General features: G+C 48.2%; 1 protein-coding gene across 2 annotated transcripts in view; it reads left to right on the forward strand.

The window, feature by feature from the left end:
- The window catches only part of Kcnh1 (potassium voltage-gated channel subfamily H member 1), a 322,774-nt gene that overhangs the window by 233,320 nt on the left and 68,950 nt on the right, over window positions 1–20,504 (forward strand). For both annotated transcript variants that reach the window (XM_052738048.1, XM_052738049.1), the window contains exon 10: window positions 2,099–2,295. In XM_052738048.1, the coding sequence (XP_052594008.1) occupies window positions 2,099–2,295 (197 nt within the window). The remainder of the gene's footprint in view (window positions 1–2,098; window positions 2,296–20,504) is intronic.

Genomic DNA, 20,504 nt, shown 5'->3' on the forward strand with positions numbered 1-20,504 from the left:
ATCTAAACATCACACATGTTTACCTGGAAGTTACCCCATGAATGTCCTATTCACACTGAATCTTTAAACCCACCTTCATGTTAGAGCAACAGACACACAGAGAACCATGAAGTAATGTCCCTAAGCCATGTACAATTTGCTTGTTTTGGAAAAGAGCTCCTTAGAGAAGACTGTGGAGTATCTTATAGTCTTGAAACAGACCCTTGGTACTAGAGAAAGTCCATCAGCCCATGCTGAAGTGATAACTGCTTCCTTTGCCTTTGGCAGGAAAACAGCTGCTGGTTGAGCACCAAAGGTGCCTGGATCTGGGGAGCTTGGCCAACCCTTTCTTTCTTTCTCCTTCCTCCCGTGTGTTCCCCTCAGGATCCCTGGAAATTCATAGTTGTGACTATCTGCTCTGAAAAGTTATAAGCAAGATGAACAATCAAGCCACATAGCTGGAGACTATGCCAGGAATAAATTCAGCTTTGCAATAGACATGGGCTAAAACATTTATAGTTATGAAAGAATATCTCTGAGTTAGAGGATGTGGAGAAGCACATGGTAATAAAGGTTGCTATGTGTCTTATTTGGGGTTGCTATGACAAGATGCTATGGACAGGGTTGGCATGTAGGCAATAGAATTTCCTTACAGTTTTGGAAGGTCAGAGGTCCAGCATGGTCAGGTTCTTATGAGGATCTTCTTCAGCTGCAGACTGCCCACTTCTTATTGTATCTTCAAAAGTAAGAAATAGCTCAATAGAATTTTCTGGGGCACTTTTATGAAGGTGCCTTGGGGTCAGACAGGAGAGTAATCATCAACTCTTACCTATGTCAGTTGTATTCCAAAGGCTCCCTCCTGGTGCTGTTCCACTAGGGGTTTGTGTTTCAGCAGATGGATTCTGGATATAAACATTCATTTTACAGTATTGTATTGATTCACTGAATGTACTTGTAGGATGCCAGAGGCAGAAGATGCCAGAGTTGCAATTGCCTGTATTGTATACCACCAGGAGGGCATTTAGCAAGGGTGAAGAGCACATTTCAGGAGAGGTAGGATGCATGATATAAATTAACCTTTAGGACAGGGACAAGTATGGGAAAAACTGAAGTCTCAGCTAGATTCAACCTCCCTTGTTCTTCAGCTGCTGAGAAAGTCCACACACAAACACACACCCCATCTGTAGAATATCTATGCATCTAAGTAGACACACAGACGTAGACCCATGGCCCACTTCTGCCATCACTCCTCTTTGCCTTTCAGTACCAATCAAGCTCCTACCATGTCATGTGACAGTTTCTGGGGAGACATGAATAAATGTGTATTTACCTCAGAGAAAGAACTGAAGGCAGATCAAACTAATGATACCTCCAAAGTCCAATGTGTTAAATGAATTTGTTACAGGTATCACAAGAGTATGACTGAAGAGTACTTACATAAACATTTATAGCTCAAAGGCAGATGTACCACCAAAGCTCATCCCAACATGGATGACAACTAATGAAAGCAGTCACTCTGGAGCTCTCTGCTTGATTTTCAGGCAGCTTACAGGCTGGAGAGCCCCCTCCTCTTGACAGTCCTTACTGCTTATATAACCCTGAGAAGGGAGAAGCCTTGTGAATCTGGTAAGTTTCAGGGACTTCCTGAGACTTGTGAGTTGAAGACTTCCCAAGTCTTAAGCAGCTTTCCCTCCAGGATGGAATATTTCAGTTCAGAAGAAATTGCTGCACAACAGATAAAGCATTGTGCACTGAGGGGAATGGGGCACACAGCTCTTGTGTGCAAAGGTACACAACAAGCCACAGAGTAATTGCAGGTTATGAGTGGTGCTAATGGGGGAAATGGGGTATGGTAAATAATAATAATAATAATAATAATAATAATAATAATAATAATAATGGGGATAGGTGATAGCTTTCAAGGGTGACCAGAATCAACCTTACAAAAAGGTAGCTTTATCATGCATTAATTATATGCTATCTTAAAAGTTCTTGCATTGCATGTTATTAGGGTTCAAATTATGACTTCTTTTTTTTCTCTGAGCCCAACCTGCCGGCTGCCAGTGACTGCAGATCCCTCCTGATTGACCCTGTGCTTATGACAACTCTCTCTCCTCAGGGAAAGGAGACGTGTTTGGAGATGTGTTCTGGAAGGAAGCCACTCTTGCACAGTCCTGTGCTAATGTTAGGGCCTTGACCTACTGTGACCTGCATGTGATCAAGAGAGATGCCCTTCAGAAAGTGCTCGAGTTCTACACAGCCTTCTCCCACTCCTTCTCCCGGAACCTGATTCTCACCTACAACCTGAGGAAGAGGGTGAGCCAGCGGCTTTGATTCCTTCTACGCTTTCCCCTGTGCACTTTGGATAATTGCTGGGGCTGGGGTCAATCCTTTTGCTTTTTCTTGACACGGAGAAGGGTGTTCTGAGCCAGCCCAGTCCATTGTTTGCTCTGTAGAGCTTTTGATGTACAGTGGCGAGCAGAGCAAGCGTGTTGGGCTAGACAATGGATCAGCCTCAGTGTAGAGGGGCTTTGCTGTGTTCATCTGTGGGCTGGGTAGTTCCCAGCAGCACCTGGACCTTCCAGTGTTGTAAAGAGATGGGTAAAGTGTGGCTTCTCATCTGTAGAAAGGCCTCATGGAGCCACTTGACTAATGTCCACTGCATCCCCAGTGATTGGGACCTGCAGAGTGGGGTAAAGTCATTACCTAGCCGACTGGTAATGATACTTTATGAAAAAGATATGAAAGAACTTGAGTTCTGCAAAGAAAGCCATGGAATTTGGTTGTAGGGAGGAAGTTTCGTATCCAGCCAGTTCCTTGAGAAACGAGGAGTTTTAGGAGAAGATGTCTTCCCTAGAGATGCTTCTTTTACCTCAGGTTGCCGAGTTTTGCCATCTCTCCCTGTATTCTCGCCTTCTACAGTTTCTCAGGATAGACTTTTCTTTTTTCTTTTCTTCTTTTTTAAGACAAGATCTTACCATTCAGCCCTCAAACTTTCAACCCCCCTGCCTCAGCCTCCCAAGATTCACACTTGCCTTCATGACTGACTTTCTTGCACTGCATCCATCACCTTTGGTTAAACACCAGCATGGTCACTCCAGACCAAGAGGGATCAGCACTCAGAAGGATTTTCATAAGATGTTTCCCATAGTGATGTCATCTCCATCCCACTAACCTGCCTCTCACAGTCCTGGTCCCTGGTTCTAGTTGTATGTCTGGTTTGTGCCGGACTTTCGTATGGCCAACATTGATCTTTTCTCTCTCACATACCTCAAGTTGGTCATCGGGCTCTGTTGCTTTTGCCTCAGCTTTCTAATATGAATTCATGTTTTATTTCATTTCTTGTGATCCAGGCAGACTCTTCAAGGCCTATCTGGAGTTCTCAGGACACTGGGGGAGTCCTCAAAGCCCTCACAGAATCCTTAGGGCCTTGTGGAATTCTTGGGTACTCTCAAAGAGCCTTCAAGGCACAAAACCCCTCATTGAGGCATCTCCCACAGGCAAGACAACCCAGGGGCTGAACTAGCCTTCCTGCCCATGTCTGCCTCTACCACATAACTTCCTTCATGCCTGCACATTTTAGCACAGATCACCTGCTTGTGCACATGTGACACAAACTTAATCCCTGAACTCTGCCCGCAACCTCTCCTCCCTACCCCCACCCCTGTGACCTGAACTGCCCCTCTGACAATGTCAGGTGGTTTCTTCAAGCGTAGCGTCTGTGCCTGGAAATCTTCCTGCCTGTGTGTGACAAATTCCTGCTAACTGTCCAGACTCTGAAAGATTCATTGCTTCATTAAGTCTCTCTTGGTGCCAGATGAACTGGACTAGATAAAGAAAACTAAAGACTCCCTCCCTTCAGGTGCCCAAACCTAACAGAAGCACTGTATGGGCAGGATAATGGCAGTCCATTAAGCTAATTCACTCAGTGATCATGACTCCCCTGAAGTGTATCCAGAATGAAGGAGGGAGCAGCTAAGGGGGAGTCAGAGAAGCCGTGTCCAGGGAGTGAGTCAAGTATAGAGGCATAAGGGGAGAGCATATGAGCAAGAGTCTAGAGAAAGAAACCTGAGCTCGGCTCTTGAGTCCCTTGTGTAAGTTTTGTTAGGGCTAGCCTTTGGCTACATTCACAGTAGCCTCTTCCTGCTCCAGTCCCTCAGGTGGCATTGCCTTGAGCATCCTGCTCAGAGACCTGGGAGCACCAGAGCGTCCTGTGTCCTCAGTGCGTAACTAGGTACAGAGCACCTGCAACTCATGCACCATTTAATGACAAGGGGAAAGAGATGGGCCTCTGGGCCTCTCTTTCCCCATCATGCAGTACAAGGTTGTAGAGAGAATTTTCTGGCTCCACGGTTTGAAGCCTGCCCACCTGACCTCCAGGGTAGGCTGGGCACTGCTGGAGAAGCGTCCCTCACTTGTCTGCTGGCTGGGAACGTGGGATGCTTGATGGAAATACTTTTAGCCAAGTGGATTCTCCTAAAATCTATTTTTTGGTTTATTCCTTCTTCTGTGAAAGCCAGTTGATTATAATCAGCTTTCAGTGTTGCTGGTGAAATGGGTTGAAAAATACGAGGTTTGAGTTATTTGGAGGAATAATCATTTTAGAATAATTATAGATCAAATAAATCTGCCTAAAAAATAACAAGAAAAACCAATGATGCCTTGGTGGTCAGATTATTTTTATGCATATGGAGTGACTGACAGCTCTGGAGACAAGAAGGAACCAAAGCTCTAGATGGTCTGGGAACATCCTTTTAAGTGTCAGATCCCCAGAGAAGAGAAGGTGGGGCTCTGTTGTGTGGACCTGAGGGTATTTAGGGCCCTTAATCCCCTGCTGAGGAGCATCATGGGAGGAGCTCAAGCTTCTGATGAAGAGCCAAGCTGCGTGACCTATGAACTTTCTTCCCATCCCAAGCCCCTCTGAGTCTGGCATTGAGCCAGAGGAATTTCAGTGACAGCTTTATGTAAAGGGCCATTCTTTTCTTGGAAAGAGAGACTTGTCATTTTGGCGCAACCATTGTCATCGCCCATTGTGTCCTTCTGCGGATTAATTCACGGTTACATAGGGCACCAACAATGAGAGCATGGCATGCATGATTACCCTCCTAGCTGTATTTTTTTCTGAAAAAGTGAAGTTATTCTTGTGGCTGTTTCTAGCTTGGCAAAAACCAAGTGAATTATTTGCTAAGAGTTCTGGGGACACTGTGCCATCTCAGCATCTGTCTGGGGAGTTGTCTCATCTCCTAGCCCTCCCCCAGTGCACAGCAAAAATTCTGAGCCAGAATGTGCTTCAACAACCAGCCCATCTCTCTCCCTTGTCCTCACCATCCTCATATCATAGATAGGACATTTTACAGAAATGAGCTGGCTGGAAACGAAAGAATTAGAACCAGATGATTCTCAGACCAGAAACGTCGTGAAGCCTCCTGGCTTCCTCTGGCCTCCACATTCTAAGCCTTAGACCTTTACTCCTAAGCCTAGGTGAATAAGCATTCCCCAGGTGTCACCACGATTTTAGAGTCCAACCCAGGAAGGGACTTGTCACGTCATTCTGTCCTACAAAGCCACGTAAGGTAAATGTGGAGCCAGGCCCAGAGACAGTCAACATGGGACCTTCTGTTTCTCTGGCTATGAGTTCAAGACGAATGAGACTGGTTTGGATCCTGCCTCTGCTGCTTAACTCTTCTCTAATTCTGAACAAGTAAGAAGACCTCCCTATCTTGAAAATGGAGAAGATGAACTTGCTGGGTGCTTACAGACATAGCCTAGGACACAGGAGGTGCTAGGTTAAGCTGATTTTTACTCTGTTGTCTCTTTGGTACTATTCCATGCTTTATCACCTTGTGCCTTTTCACAGAGGACGCCTTCTGCCTCTGCTCAGATTGTATGCTCTGCAGAACTCACTGTAGCAGTACAGCTATGTTGAGACTGTAGGTTTTTCACCAGCGAGTGAGGAGAGTCTAGCATCCTTGTTCCTTCTGAGTGGATGGCCAAGGAGAGTCATGAAGGGAAGAGATTGGAACCACCATCCCAAAGCCTGGCTAGGGTACTGGCTCTGCAAGCATCTTCCCGCAAGCCCGAGTCTTCCTCTGCAGGCAGAGTTTTCACACTGCTGAGAGTAAGATATCACCAACTCCAGGAGTGTGCAAGAAACAGCACTGCTCCAGTGGTAACTTAGGTCAGCTCTAAATCTTCAGAGCGGCCTGCAGCATTACTGGGTCACTGCCTTTTCTCAAGGGAGTAAACCAGGAGGCTGTGCAGAAGAGAATCCCCTTTCCAAGGTCACCCAGATACTGACAGACTCTGAACCTGGCTGTACACCTCTGGCTAACCCTGTAGCGCCCCGTGACTGTCCAGCTCTGAGGAGCGGTACTCAGCCTTTCTCACTGTGACATCCTTTAGCGTTCTTCTGGGCTATTGACTTGAGGGGATAGCCTGACGTTCTCCTAAGCATCTCCAATGACTTTTGCTTACACCAATGAACCCAGAAGCAGTGACGCCTACCAGACCCCATACTAGGGGTGGGGCACCAGAAGTGCACATGGAGACTTCAGGTCTAGCCCGTGTGTGTGTGTGTGTGTGTGTGTGTGTGTGTGTGTGTGTGCGCGCGCACACACATGCATGCTTGCTGAGGAGCAGGCTAACCCACCTGTCTTGATGCTGCTTTAGGGCTAAACTCCTATTTGAATTCAGGGTTGCTGCTGACTAGCTGGGCATTCTTGGACACCTAAGCCCTGCTCCTTCATTTGTAAAAAAGCTAATATTTAGAGTGTAGTGGCTCACATCTGTAATTCTAGCACTTGGGAAGGAGGCTGAGGCAGGAGGATTGCTGCTAGTTCACGGCTGGCCTGGGGTGCATGGCAAGTTCCATACCAGCCTAGGTTATAGTGGGAGAGCTTGTCTCAAACAAAGCAGCAACAACAAAAAGGAGACAACACAATGGTTCTCTGATTAATGCTATCGACAATTTTGTGCATATTAAAACAAAATAAATTGGCGCAGCAAAGCTGGGCTTGGTATCACATGCTTTGAATTCCAGCACTTGGAAGGTAGAGGCAGGAGGATTGCAAATTCAAGGACAAACTGGGCTGTAGACTGAGTTTGAAACCAGCCTGGGTAATTTAGTGAAACCCTCTCTCAAAACCCAACACAATAAAAGTAACCTGTCCCTGTGGGAAGCGCCCTGTCCACATTGGTCCCTTTTCCTGCCCTGCTGCCCACCCCCATCTCTACTTCCAGGCTTGAAGAGTTGAAGTCACACTTGGTCCTATTGAGTTAGGAGCAGATCTGTTTCTTTGGTTAATGATCTGTGTGGGCTCCACTTCCCTGTGAGTGGAGAAGAGGTGTCACCTCTTGGTGCTCAGGGATTGATCATTAGGACAGTGGATCAAATATACCACAACTCAAGGATGCCAGCATACAAGCAATTAGGTAATTACCAGCAGCCAGTGCCAGGGATAATTGGCATGCAGGTAATTGGATGGGCGCTTCTCATCCTCTGAGGGTAGGGCTTTCTTTTCAATTCCAATATTATTGTGTATGCGAGTATATTTTTGCAGTGTTTGCTTATGATAATTTATTCCAGGAGGGATTTTTTTTAAATCACAATTAAGACTCAACCTGGTGTGTTTGGGAGGGAGCTGATACCCCAGTCACCAGTGCTTTCAAAACAGGGGTTTTCTAAAGCAGAGGTTGCCATGGTGAAGGGTCTTGAATGCCACGTGTACACTTTAACCAAAAGACGTTTTCTTCTGCAGCAGAAGAGCTCAGAACTTAAAAGGTTTGTAGAGAGCTCTACTCATAGGTGGTGTTGAGAAGCCCTCTGCATACTTCCTTATTCTTGAGGAATGTTGGTAAGCTAAGAAGAAAGACTATAAAGCCTGGTGCTTAGCAATAGCACGTATTTTCCTGCTGAGGGCTGGTGTGTCAGCCTGAGTTTTTAAATGATCTCGGCACAGCCTCTACTTTCCTTGTCATCCCACCATAGTGAAGGCTTCTGTGAAATTAAAATCATCTATTAGACTGTCAGGCCAGAGGGATAATAAAATCATGGTGCTGGAATTGGAGGTGGCGAAGGGGACTCGTGATGGGAATGACACAGCTGGAATCTGTGTGAAACAACAAAATATAAATCAAAACCAGCCTCCTTCTCCTCAGCAGGACCAGGGGGTGGTGCTGGGGACCTGCACAGTCTTGCTGGGGACATGCACGGTCTTTCTTGGGTCCTGCTCTTGCTAGGACCCCAGCAAGCACAAAAAGAGTCCCCCATGGTCCTGGGGAAGACTGAGGGGGTCACTCTTCATTATGCCAAAGTCAGCTCGCAATGCAGTGGCCAGGCTGGGTCTGCTACTTGTGAGAAAACAGTGAAGTTCTGGGCTGAATGTGAATTTAGGACATGTCACCTCACGGCTAAGCTCTGCCACTTGCCAGCTGGAGGTAGGGACCAGTGAGCGTTGCACAAGTGTGGATGGTCCTAGTCCCAAATTCATACTGCCTCCCCCAATGGGTACAACAGGATGAGATGATGGAGAGCTGGGCACATTGCTGTAAGGTACAGCCCTGTCACATCCCTTCCATCATCTGTAGGAATGGAAGCCACTGGTACTCAGAACAATCAGATGGGGACAGTATGGGGTAGTTGTTAAAAATGTGGTCTTTCTGAAGCCAGTCTCAGACAAATTTTTTTCTCAAAAGTAGTTCTCAGATTTGATATAAATACATAAAGTCATACATGTATACATGACATGTGAGTAGAAGTTGGGCCGTCCAGGGTACTAATGATAGAGGGGACATGGAAGAGGGCCTGGGATAATATGTTCACCATGCAATATATATTTACTTGAAAATGTCCTTAAATAACATATTGTACAATAAAATACGCAGTGAAGTTTTTTGAAGAAAATAAATCTTTGGTTATATCTTTTTCAAATGTGTGGATGCCATAGTCAGAGTACATGAATTCAAGGCTTGACTCTGCTTGGCAACCTTGGGAGAGTTACCTGAACCGTCTGGTCCCAAGTTTATTCATTTACACAGTGATACCCCTTAGGAGGATGCTTTGGTAGTGAGCTATCCGTGGGTGTGCTGCTCTTATCAGAGCCACTGTTGAAGTTAAGGAGCCCCTAAGATGTAAGGTCGATGCTGGCTGTGACCACGTGGATTGTTGTTTAGGGACTCCACTGTCCCATCAGCTGCTAAAGTGCCAAAGGAATAGGAGGTAAGGGAACTGAATTCTATTCCCAGGAATCTTTAGGTCAGATCCTTCTAGGCCTGATCTTGGGACCCTCAGTTAACACCTTAGAACCAGAACTGTCATCAGAGAGGTTCCTGAAAAGATGGTGCTCCCAACCCAGACTGCATGGGGGAGGGGCATCAGGGGTGTGGCTGTTGATGTTAACTCCAGGCAGTTTACTTGGCATAATGTGACATGCTGTGTTTGCCACAGGCTGGAAAAAGTCTGATCTATATAGAGAAGCCCCAGGCCCATGCACTCTGTGGGGAGCAGCATGTCTTTATCACGTTTTCTCAGGTGTGCAATGGGTCCCAGATCAGGAACTTAATAACCAAGAGAGCAATTTGCATTCATGGATGCAGAAGCTCGGTAGAGGATGGTAGCTGACCTGAGAGGGGAGTCTCGCCTATGAAGCAGAAAGATGTTCCAGGCTGGAAACCCCCCCTCCTCCCCTCCTCCATCCCCTCCTCCTCTTTCTACCACTACTACTACCACTACTACTACTACTACTACTACTACTACTACTACTACTACTATTACACACACACACTCATGCACACATGCACACATACCCTCTCTTACACACACACATACACACTCGTTCACACACATACACAAACACACATACAAACACACTCGTTCACACACATACACAAACACACATACAAACACACTCTTTCACACACATACACAAACACACACACACACACACACACACACACACACACACACACACACACATATCCTGTGCTTAGCCCCCTCCCTTCTGCTTTAGGTGCCCTGAGTGCTTTCATTTCTGAGGATCAGACAGCCAGTGCTCCACAGAGCTTTCTGCCCTCAGCTGGACCATAGGTGTTAACTTTAGGAGGCGGTTTTCTAACTGGTCTCGAAGCTTTGCTTGTGAGTTCCTTTTTCCATTCTGTTAGCCCAGGCACATTGTGTGTTTCTGGCACATCTCCTGTGTGTCTGTATTTCCCATTTTTATGTAAGTGCCCTATCCATGCTTACATTTTTCTCTTTGATTTTGAACTTGTCCTCTACATTTTCTAGTTAGTCATAGAAGACTTTATTCTAGCACCTCCTAGAATGTGGAGAGTCAGGATGTGAACCCAGGCTGCCCTGGAACTTTCATGTCCATGCCGGCTCATCCCCTCCAAAGGGATGTGAACATCAGGAGTCATGTGCCCAGTCTCTCTGGTGTGTCGTGTACACGGTATCTCAGTCACTGTGTCACATACCTGCTCTGATTTGGATCTTCTCACTCCAAACTTGGTGGTGTTGGTTTCTTTTTTACTGATGTCACACAGCAGCCCTGCCTGTCTTTTGCCTAGACCTCTAGGGTGAAACTTCCAATCCTCCCTGGGACCCTCGCTCCACATAGCTCCTCTTTCATCTCTGTCTGGGAGAAGCCTGTTGTGTTCTACTCCAGTGAGCACCACTTACCCCTTTGTAGTGCTCATTGTACTTCTAGCCATTTACTGAGGGTCTCCCTTGCTGTCCAGAGGTTCCACAGGGGCTGGGCCATGTCTATGTGACCCATTTCTCTGTCCTGTGCAGCTGACTTACAACATTAAGAACTGAATGGACAAACACTCGAATCACCAACAAGAAAACAGACTTCCTCTGATCAGTGCCGTGCCTCCCTCTTGTTGCTACATGTATTTAAAGTCTGCAAGATGGCACCTGTAAAGGAACCTTCCTTCTTTCTCACTCCGAGCTTTGCTCCTATAGCCTGTTATATACCAACTCTTTTCTGCCTAGGATGCCCTGGGTACCAAGGATCTCAGCCAGCAACAAATAATCATCTCCTCTGCCAAGTGCGTGCTAAAGTCTTGCTTTGCCTATATTATCATCTCATTAAGGTGCTGAGGATACAGAGGCCCCACAGGTTAAGTAACATGCCCCTGAGCTGCTGGAATTCAAATCTGAACTGATCTGGCAGTGACCAAGGTTGTGCTCTTGCGTTTGTGGTGGTCGTCTTGCAAGTGGTGACTGCAGGTCTGTGCTCTTGGGACAACAGCTCTAGCCTTCAGTGATTTGAGGAAGCTGCAGCATCCATGCCTACTATCTCCTGAGAGACTCTGTGTAAGGAGCAGGTCTCCGGACACCACCTCAGTGCATCTGGGCACACAGTAGCCATGCTAGGGTTTGCTTGATGGTTGTTGGTGTTGGACAGTTTGCTACCTGCTCAGGGATGGGACCTGCGGATGAAGCTATGTTCACATTGTAGAGCAATAGAGAGAGCATAAGGAGGCTGGGAGATCCTAACCAGTTTCTCTTTGGCTTGTGGTTCAGCTCTGCTGATGCAGAGGGTACATAAAAACCTTCTGTGGCAGGAATACTCAGGGGCTGCAGTTTACTTCTGTCCATCATGAGAGAACAGAGGATTGACAGCTTACAGCCAGATGCCAGGTTAAGTGGAGATTCAGAGCTTGACAGGGCCCTGAAGACTCAAGCAGAGACCAGAGCCTGGCCAGGACTAGGATGGAGGCTTTAAACAAGGAGTGTGATAACCGTGAACCAGAGGAGCTGTTAGGAAAGCTCTACATGGGCATTGGCAGAGGCATCAGTTTACTGCCTGGAGGAAAACCTTCACCCTTCTGGGTATGTCTGAGCTCTACAGTGCCTGCCTCCTTGTTGGGTAGCTGCTTGAACGGATGTGGTCGATGATCATGTATTTGTCTGGATGTGCTGAGTGAGAACAATAAAACTGATTTGCTAAGCTCTAAGAACTCAACAAGAAAGTCTGCTGAGGGAAACCTCTGGCCAGTGTTGCATCTACCCCCAAGTCCCACATGCGTTTCTAGATCTTTCCCTAGCTGCCTTTGCCCAAGGAGAAGTTGCCTGAAGACTCCATGGGAACTGCTCAGGCTTTCAGGGTGGGGCATTCTTCAGGGCCAGCTTTCCCCCTGTAGAACAAGTGGGCCAGTATGGATGGAGAAGTGATCCTTCCAGGGGGCTGAGTGAGTTGTTCCCCTCCGATTCCCATAGCACATGACAATATTACGGCAATCCGGCAGCTCCCAGACCTTTGACTTCCCAGGCCTTTTCATTCACATAACTGCTCCTGGGCTGTGCATAGTAATGAGATCCAGCATATTTTCCATGACAGGTTTAATTTTTAAAAAGCCCCTTTCTTCAGTCAGCGTGCTGAGGATGGTGCCTTATTCCTTGGAGATCTATTTGCAGACAGCATCTGTGCACAACTGGATTTCCCAGCACACTTCCTGCAAACGCCTAAACCAGACAGGTAGATAACTTTTGGTTTACAGAGGACAGATTTTTAGAATGGGTCACTTGTTCATGTTCTAGGGCATCTAAAATCCCACACGCTGTATCCCACGTCTGATGCCTCCTATTGGTGGTGTGTGGTATTGCACTCGGACTCTAGGAGCCCTCTGGGACCACCTGGGTGAAGTGGTGGGTTCCCCTCACCATATGTAGGAAGAGAGGTTTCTGCAGGCTTCGGATAAACCCCATGGCAGATGGTAGATGTGGGAGGACAGTGCGTCAAGAGAGAACACAGGAAACAGGATGTTGGAACTCTCAACAAAGAAAAGTGCTCTGGCCCACAGCTAGCAGACTCCATGCAGTGCACTGGCAGCCCTTTCCTTCCCCGAGGTCCTAATTCCAGCGGTTGGAGGAACTTACCTGAACTTGAGTTCATAAAAGAAGTTATGGAACAGTGGTTTGTGGCTCAGACAGTGTACCAGGTGCCACTCCTCAGTGGGAAGTACTCAGAACATTTCCTTCAGAAATGGAGGATCCTAGGAAAAGCCTGTCTGAGGGAGGGGGAGGGGGCTTGAGAAAGAAAAGCAAAGATAGCTATGCCTGGAGGTTTTGGGGATGTGAGTGGGTTTTGCACATACTGTTTTTGGAGGAGAGGAAGCTGTGCCCGCTTGGCACAGCCTAACTTCTTGCCCAGGGAGTCAGAAGCCTTTGCAAACCCCAGACTGTGAGCTGGGCTAGAAGAAGGACTTGTATGCCAAATCCAGGTTTTTCTGAATCCTCCCCCTCCTGGCCAGATGAGCAGTTTGGTTTGGCTGCTGAACCAGGCGGAGGCTGCTGGAGAGCTGCCAGCACCTTCATCCCGGGCTTTGTGTTAAGCACTTCCTAATTCCTCACTGACATTTCGCTCAGGTTGGAACCTGAATAGGAATGTGCTCGGCTCTAAGCCTGTTGACTAGTGCTGGAGGCAGGGCCCAATTATCTGTGGTCATGGGCAGCACCGCTCCCTGGAGTCCAGCAGCTGTCATTTCCACCACCCCAGAGAACCTGTCGGCAAAGCTGTTTTCTGTTCCCAGGAGCAGCACAGCTCCCCGTGCATTCTGGGCTTCTTCCTACCCTCCCTGTCACTGCAGATGGCTGTTCTGGGTGCACAGGGGTCACAGTATGGTGGGGCCTAAGCAGCATCCCTGCTGTCACAGCAGTCTCTGACCACTGCTGCCTCCCTGTGCAGAGCTGGCCCCTGTCTGCACCTGTGTGTCTATATACCCCTCATATCCATGGCTTGAAGGCTGCTTGCTACCCAGGTGCACTGACCTCTCTGTGGGTGGTAGTGGTGGTGGTGGTGCTGGTGCTGCTGCTGCTGCTGGTGGTGGTGGTGGTGGTGGTGGTAGTTCTGGTGGTGGTGGTGGTGGTGGTAGTTCTGGTGGTGGTGGTGGTGGTGGTGGTGCTAGTGGTGCTAGTGGTGCTGGTGGTGGTGGTGGTTCTGGTACTGGTGGTGCTAGTGGTGGTGGTGGTGCTGGTGCTGGTGGTGCTGGTGGTGCTGGTGCTGGTGGTGCTGGTGCTGGTGCTGGTGCTAGTGGTGGTGGTAGTGGGTATATCTGAGTGTCTGTATATTTCCCTATAAATCGGTCATCCCAGAAGCTGCACTGGGGAGAAGAGGGTGGAGAATGCATTCAGCCCCTGCTGACTGCCAGTCGTCTCCCACCCCCCAACCCCTGCCCCACTCCGCCACCCCACCCCACCCCTACCCCACCCCCATTGTCTCCCACCCCTGCTGGTTGTTAGTGTTGTGGAATCAGCTCTGCTTGACCAGGGAAGCTTTGTTCCTTCTTTGAGGGAGAGGTAAAGATTGGCAAAGCACCATGCAGTGGTTAGCAATTTGTGGACGTGGGCTTCATGGAGACGGAATGTTCTCATCCAAGACCATTGACTTTTGTGAAAAATCTCTAGTATTTAAAATGGACTGGACAGAAGAGGGTGTTGAGAAGAATAGAAAATGGGTATGTGAGGCACTTGAGGGCCAGAGCCTCTTAAACCAGGGACCCTTCAAGGGATTTAAAAATAACTCATTTCTATAACCTCCTAGAATTGACCATGGGACACTTAAAATCCTGAGGCAACAATACATGCTTCACTACTGAAAGGGTGGGGGCCATGTGTCTGAACACCTGGGCTCTGGAATCAGACAATGTGTTCATGGTAGATCCTGCTTCCTTTTCACTGTGGTCAAGGGCAGCCTGGTTCTGGGCTGTCAGTGGCGTCTGGACCTTGGGTCACAATTACTCTCTTAGTTTCCAGCTGCCTTGCGTGGTTCTTCTAGTATCTGTGTGCACCCTGTATTTCCTAGGATTCTCAAGCTTCACAGGGGACAGTCATATGGGAAGAATCTAGAAAGTGGCACTGTGATACCTTGGTCCTTACATACAGTTAGACAGGGATCTCCTGATGTATTAGCACCCTGTGGTCACCACAGCACACTGTCACAAACCTGGTGGCTTTAAATAGCAAGTATTTTTACCTCAGAGCTCTGGAGTCCATAGGTTGGGAATCAAAATATCTGCAAGACCCCCACTTCTTCTGCACCTACTGGGGAAGGACCTACAAGCCTCTGGTGGCTTCTGCCTGTTGCTGGCTTGTGGCAGGCTGGCCTTGGTCTCTGTCAGTATTCAGGTGCCCCTCAACCCCTGTCTGTGTGGAAAATCTCCTCTTCCTTTTTCCTATAAGGACATCAGTCTTTGGAAGTAGGCCAACTCTGAACCCAAGAAGGGTCCATCTTGAGATCTTTACAGTGGTTACGTTTGCAAGGCCCTCTTTTCTGCATGCAGTCACAAACACAGTTCACAGATTTAGGGCTTAGAAATATGTGTGGGGGCACACAATGTAAGCCTACCCCATTTCTGCTCTGCAGCCCATCTTTCTGTTCCTCTCCTTTCTCTTTCTGTACTCCTCTTCTCCCCTTTTCCTCTGTCCCCCCAGCCCTCTCTAAGGGCCTTAAGCCCAGAACAGACAGTTTCTCTCCTTGTAAACAATAGTCTTGGGTAAGCTGCATTTCTTTGTCTTGGTAGTTTTGGGAATGCGATCTAAGCACTGAGTTAATCACTAGCTTCTTTGACTCTCAGAGTAAAATATCTTTTTCCTCAGGCTTCTCATGAGCAGTGTTAGCTTCCTGCTAACAGGGGTGGCGAGTGTGGTAAGACACAAGGCGTCATGAGCATGCCTTCATTTCAGATGCTTAACAACAATCTATGGCTGGCTTTCTAGCTCTGTGTAATTTTCTTGTTCTCAATTTTTTGATAATTCCCAACAGCTTCTGAATAAGGTCCAGACCCAGAGATCTCTTGCAAACTCTTGTTTCCAGTTACAGTTGAAAGTAGCTTTGCACCCCAGCCCCACTGGGCTGTGACAGGCACAGAGCCTGCCTGGCACTTACCTCTGCATCTGTGTCCTGTCCCCCTGCCCTCCCGCCACCCCCGCCACAGCCCAGTCCAGCCTTCAGGAACCAGCTCTAATTAACTTTCCTGCTTACACCCTTCCCCAGAGATGCCTCTTCCAGACAGCTCTGCCCAGGAGACTCCTGCTGGCCCCCTCACTTTTCTTCCAGAGGAGGAGGGAGTCTCCACTGTGGAGTTAAGTGGAGCCAGTGCACAGGGCACCTGTTGCCCTGAATTACAGACTGGACTGGGAGTCTACTCAAGTTTGCCCCTAGAACAAGTTCTGAACTGAACCTTGTTACTTAGGAATGGTAAAGTCAGATGAGCACTTAGCTCTTCACTAGCCTTGCATGCTAATAATCTTCCTGTCCTGTTTGCTTCAGAGAACAGAAAACCTGAGCGCCACAGGAAAGTGGCCCTGGAGGAGGCCTCTGAGCCTCATCATGAGTTGGCATCCTCTCCACACCTGTCCCTGCTTGACTTTCAATTCCTATCTTTATCCTCTGATACCCCTATAATCCCAGCCCAGCCCAGCCAAAATAAGATTCCTCCTACAGCTCAACAGATTTTAAAATACTGTTGGAAGATAGTGATTCTCTCCTGTGACTTGGCTTACAAAATTAAAGATTTAGGAAGAAGGTTAAATTCCTAAGCCTTGTCTGGGCTCTGTTCCCACCAGAACCCAAACTATGTCTAAGTTTTACCCCCCACCCACTACCCCATGCCCCAAATAATCTTGTCAGGTCTTGTATTGCTGGGTTTTAAATGTAGCTGAATCTCAGCTACAGACTGGCCTTTCTGACCTAGAACCGCAATACTCAGAGAGCTCCCTACAAGAAACAGCTCCATGTTCCACTCAGGACCTCAGTGGCAGGGTAGGAAAAGGCTTCCCAGCCAAGCGACCCTGCATACCTTTCCTCCCCCTGTACCTCCCAAGAGACCTTGTTTCTCCTACCCAAGCCAGTCACCTGTGTGCCTGGTGTCCTCTCCTCTGCCTGTGCCTGCATCCTCCCATACAGAGTGGACTCTGCAGAGGACAGGTCCACCCAGTGCCACCACCCCTGAGTGCTTGTTAGGAATGCAGACTCTTGCTGCCTCCCCTGGCCAGCTGAACTGGAATTTGCTATTGAACAAGATTCCAGCTGATGTGTTTGTACATAAGAGATTGAGAGACAGTGGTCAGCTGACAGAAACAGCTGGAATGGCAGCAGCTCCCCACATCTGTGTTGATGGGGAGGTTGTCAAGGCCCCAGATAAGGGCATCCAGGACTGCCCCGCTTGCTGCAGTCACACAGGCCATGGGTGGGCTAATGGAAGCGATCTGGGATCTGGAGCTGGGGTGTGGATACGAGATCTGATGACCACATATTGCTACCTCATGAGCCTCTGGTTTCTCATATGAGAAAAACAGGAACACTGCCGAGGAAATAAAACATATAAAAGTGTCTTGTCCAAATACTAAAGTGTGTTTATGCATGTAAGGCACATACACATTTTAGAGTTCTGAGGAGGAACTGATTCTTTATCTTGTCTGGGTTCTATGAAGGGGAAGAGTGGACCTGGTGAGAATTCTGGTAGCGTTTGTGGAGACAAGAGACCACAAGCTTCCAAGGGCTAAGTCTCCATGGCGAGGCAGATCTGGCTACCATAATTAGATGGACAAAGGGAGAATTAAACAGGGACAGAGCAAGGAGCAGAGGCCGGAAGCTGGAGCCAAACCAGTGCTGGGTGGGAGCCATGAGCAGGAGGCATCAGATTGACAGGCTGAAGCCTGGGCAGCAGGAGCAGTTAAGACAGATGGTTGTGGTCTGGGAGAAGAATTCAGGCCTGAGGCTCTGAACGAAGCCAGGGAGTAGTTCATGTGAGTTAATGTAGGAAGTGTTGGGAGATCACGGGTAAGACAGCCCAGCCAGAGAGGATGGACAGGTGGCCAAAAAGCCAGTCCAGGCCCAGGCAGTGAGTGAACTCTTGTTATGAGGAGTGGGGTCTCTTTGGGGAAGGGGTAACAGCTTGACCTTGGCTGAGCACCTCCATGGGGCAACATGCTCGGGCAAGGTTCTCGTTAGGATTATGTAACTCACATTCTACCACAACCGTCTCTCTTGATTGGTTCTTCTGTTGATGTCCCTGTGTAGTATAGTAAGTTTCTCTTCACTGTGCAGCCCTATGTTAGGTGCAGAACTGTGACTGCTCCATGGAGCAGAGGTTTCTTTCTCGGTCTCTGAAGCCTATTGGATGTGAGATGGGCAGCTGTTTTTTGATGGCTGATGTTGAACATGAAGATGTGCTTGTGGCTTCAGGGAGTACAGAATGAGCCCTCCAACTCTACCCATTCCCATATGAGATTCTCTGGCCAGTTGGGACATGGGTGCATGGCTCCTGTTGGCCTCCTGTACCTCCCACATGATAGTCACCTCAAGACCTGGCTGCACATGCTCAAAGCTGTGTCCCCTAAAGAGTGAACACAGAGCAACGGGATGAGCAGAGACCCAAGCACAGGGCTGCAGGGGCTGACACAGCCCTCCACCAAGTGTGCACACTCAGGGTGGAGCTGGCTGCTCCCTGGCCCCTGGGGCTCAAGGAGTGTCTTGGCGGAGAATGACATGCATGTGGTTTCCTTTAGATGATGCTCCTGGGTACAGTTGGGTGACTGTGTGGTTCCTTACCTTGATGTTTATGTCTCATTTCACAAGTATAAACCGGTTGGTTGAATGGTGCAATTGAAACTGGGAAAATCCCAAACTGTGGAGTATCAGAGAACACCGCGGTGTTCCCTGTGACACTAATGGATTAAGGACAGCGAAAGGGCCCTTTTAAAAAGGTGAAGTAGATTTCCAGTTGGTAGCGTGCTTATTTCCATATGAAGACAGGGATGAGCTGTGTGTGTTCCTTGTGACTTCATCTTCTCTCTGTCTTCACTGCTTATGAAGCTGCTCATTAGAACCCCAGTAAACACAGGGGCACATGCCAGCCCTGTTCTTTGTCACCCAAGTACTGACTCATAGGACAAGGATTTAAAACACTTTACCCTTGGGTGACTTTTTTCTTACCTTCTTAACTCCATGAAATAAAAGCTCTGGGATCTAGAGCATATGCCCCTTGCCGAATTCCCACTTCCTGGAACCTGGAGCCCTGACCCAGCTGCTGTACAGAGCAGGCAGAGCGCACACAGCCTGGCAACTACAGTCACATCTTTCCAGCTCTCTAGACAGCTGTTGAGTCCCATAACATCTGGGGAGGAGGCTGCATCGACCCCCACAGCATGGACACATTTTGATAAAGTCAGCTTGGCTGTTCCCCTCAGCTCAATAAAGACAACTCTTTCTATTTAAAACTCAGCCCCTACCTTGGCCCCTGCTTCTCCCACTCTCTCTTTGGTTCTCAGGGAAACCTTTAACACTTCCTTAGTATCTCTGTGGTCCATCTGCATTGCTGATCTAGGAGACCCCAAAGCCATTCAGAGTCCACACACACCCTTCTCTCTTCCTTTCTGCAGAAAACCCTGGTACTGTGCCTTCTGCCTGGGACCTGAAAGGTCATGTAGTTAATACTCTACAATATGAAATTGTAGCCCCCTGCCATCCCAATGAGGGACCAAAGTGTGAGGAGTGGCATGTAGGGTCTTCAAGGGTACACAGATGATTCAAAAGAGGGCTACATTTGAAGACTTTGTCGCTGTGGGATTATTCTGACATTGTATGAGCCTGAGCAAACCACGCCTCCAGGGCTTGAGTTTCCTCATCCAAAAGGAGAGAAGCCACACCCTTCCTTCACTTTACAGTTGTCAGCAAGGTTAAATAAGATCATAAAGGGGGAGTGTACATTGTTAAAATCTGCCTTAGTGAAAAGTACATCCTGAACCTTGCCACAAAGCATAGTGGGGCAAGGTGTGAGTGCACAGCCCAACGGGCACATTTTGAATGGAGCAAGGAAGCATGGAGGAGGGAGCCCCTGGAGTGGGGAACCATGATAGCCCCAAAGGCCATGGTCCCTGCACTGTGTTCATCAGCAGTAACACTGATTAGACCCCGGAGTATTGTATTGTGAGGAACTGGCAGACCCACCTCCGCCCTGTGTGGCTCTTCTGGGTCTCCCTCCCTGTTCATTTCCACCACTCTGCAAGTGTTGGACACCATCCCAGAAGAGGGCTTTGGGTCGCACGTTCACCATGGCTTTTCTTCTGTGTTATGCCTCTGTTCCCAAGGCCTGCCTTGAAAATTCTTCTAGAATTGAAGCATCTGGTGCTGACTCAGGCAGCCCCAGCTCTGCTTGGAGGGAGGCAGGGTGGGTGTGGGCAGAAATGCCCCGAGGAGTTGAGGTACTTACCTGGGTGTGTTTCTGAAACAGAATGAAGATGGAGAGACCCTTGCTAACTCACACTCCCTGCTTGGCATCTTATTGTCCCTGACTGATAGTCTTGCAGGTCTGCTGACCACCATTTCTTAGTTGTCATGCATGGTCAAAGATCTTTTCAGCCACGTTTAGGAACAAGAGACCATCTGGATATGTAGTTTGGATGCTAAAATACTGGAATTTCCAGGCTCAAAAAAATCAAGCAAACTATTTAAATCCTGGCTGTTCTAGAAAAGCCAAAAGACTGGAAGTTACCCTAAATCATTCCCTCAGCCCTTCCC

The sequence above is a fragment of the Peromyscus californicus genome, unplaced genomic scaffold, assembly GCF_007827085.1.
Source record: "Peromyscus californicus insignis strain IS unplaced genomic scaffold, ASM782708v3 Scaffold_14__1_contigs__length_90479793_seg_2, whole genome shotgun sequence".
Classification (NCBI taxonomy): domain Eukaryota; kingdom Metazoa; phylum Chordata; class Mammalia; order Rodentia; family Cricetidae; genus Peromyscus; species Peromyscus californicus.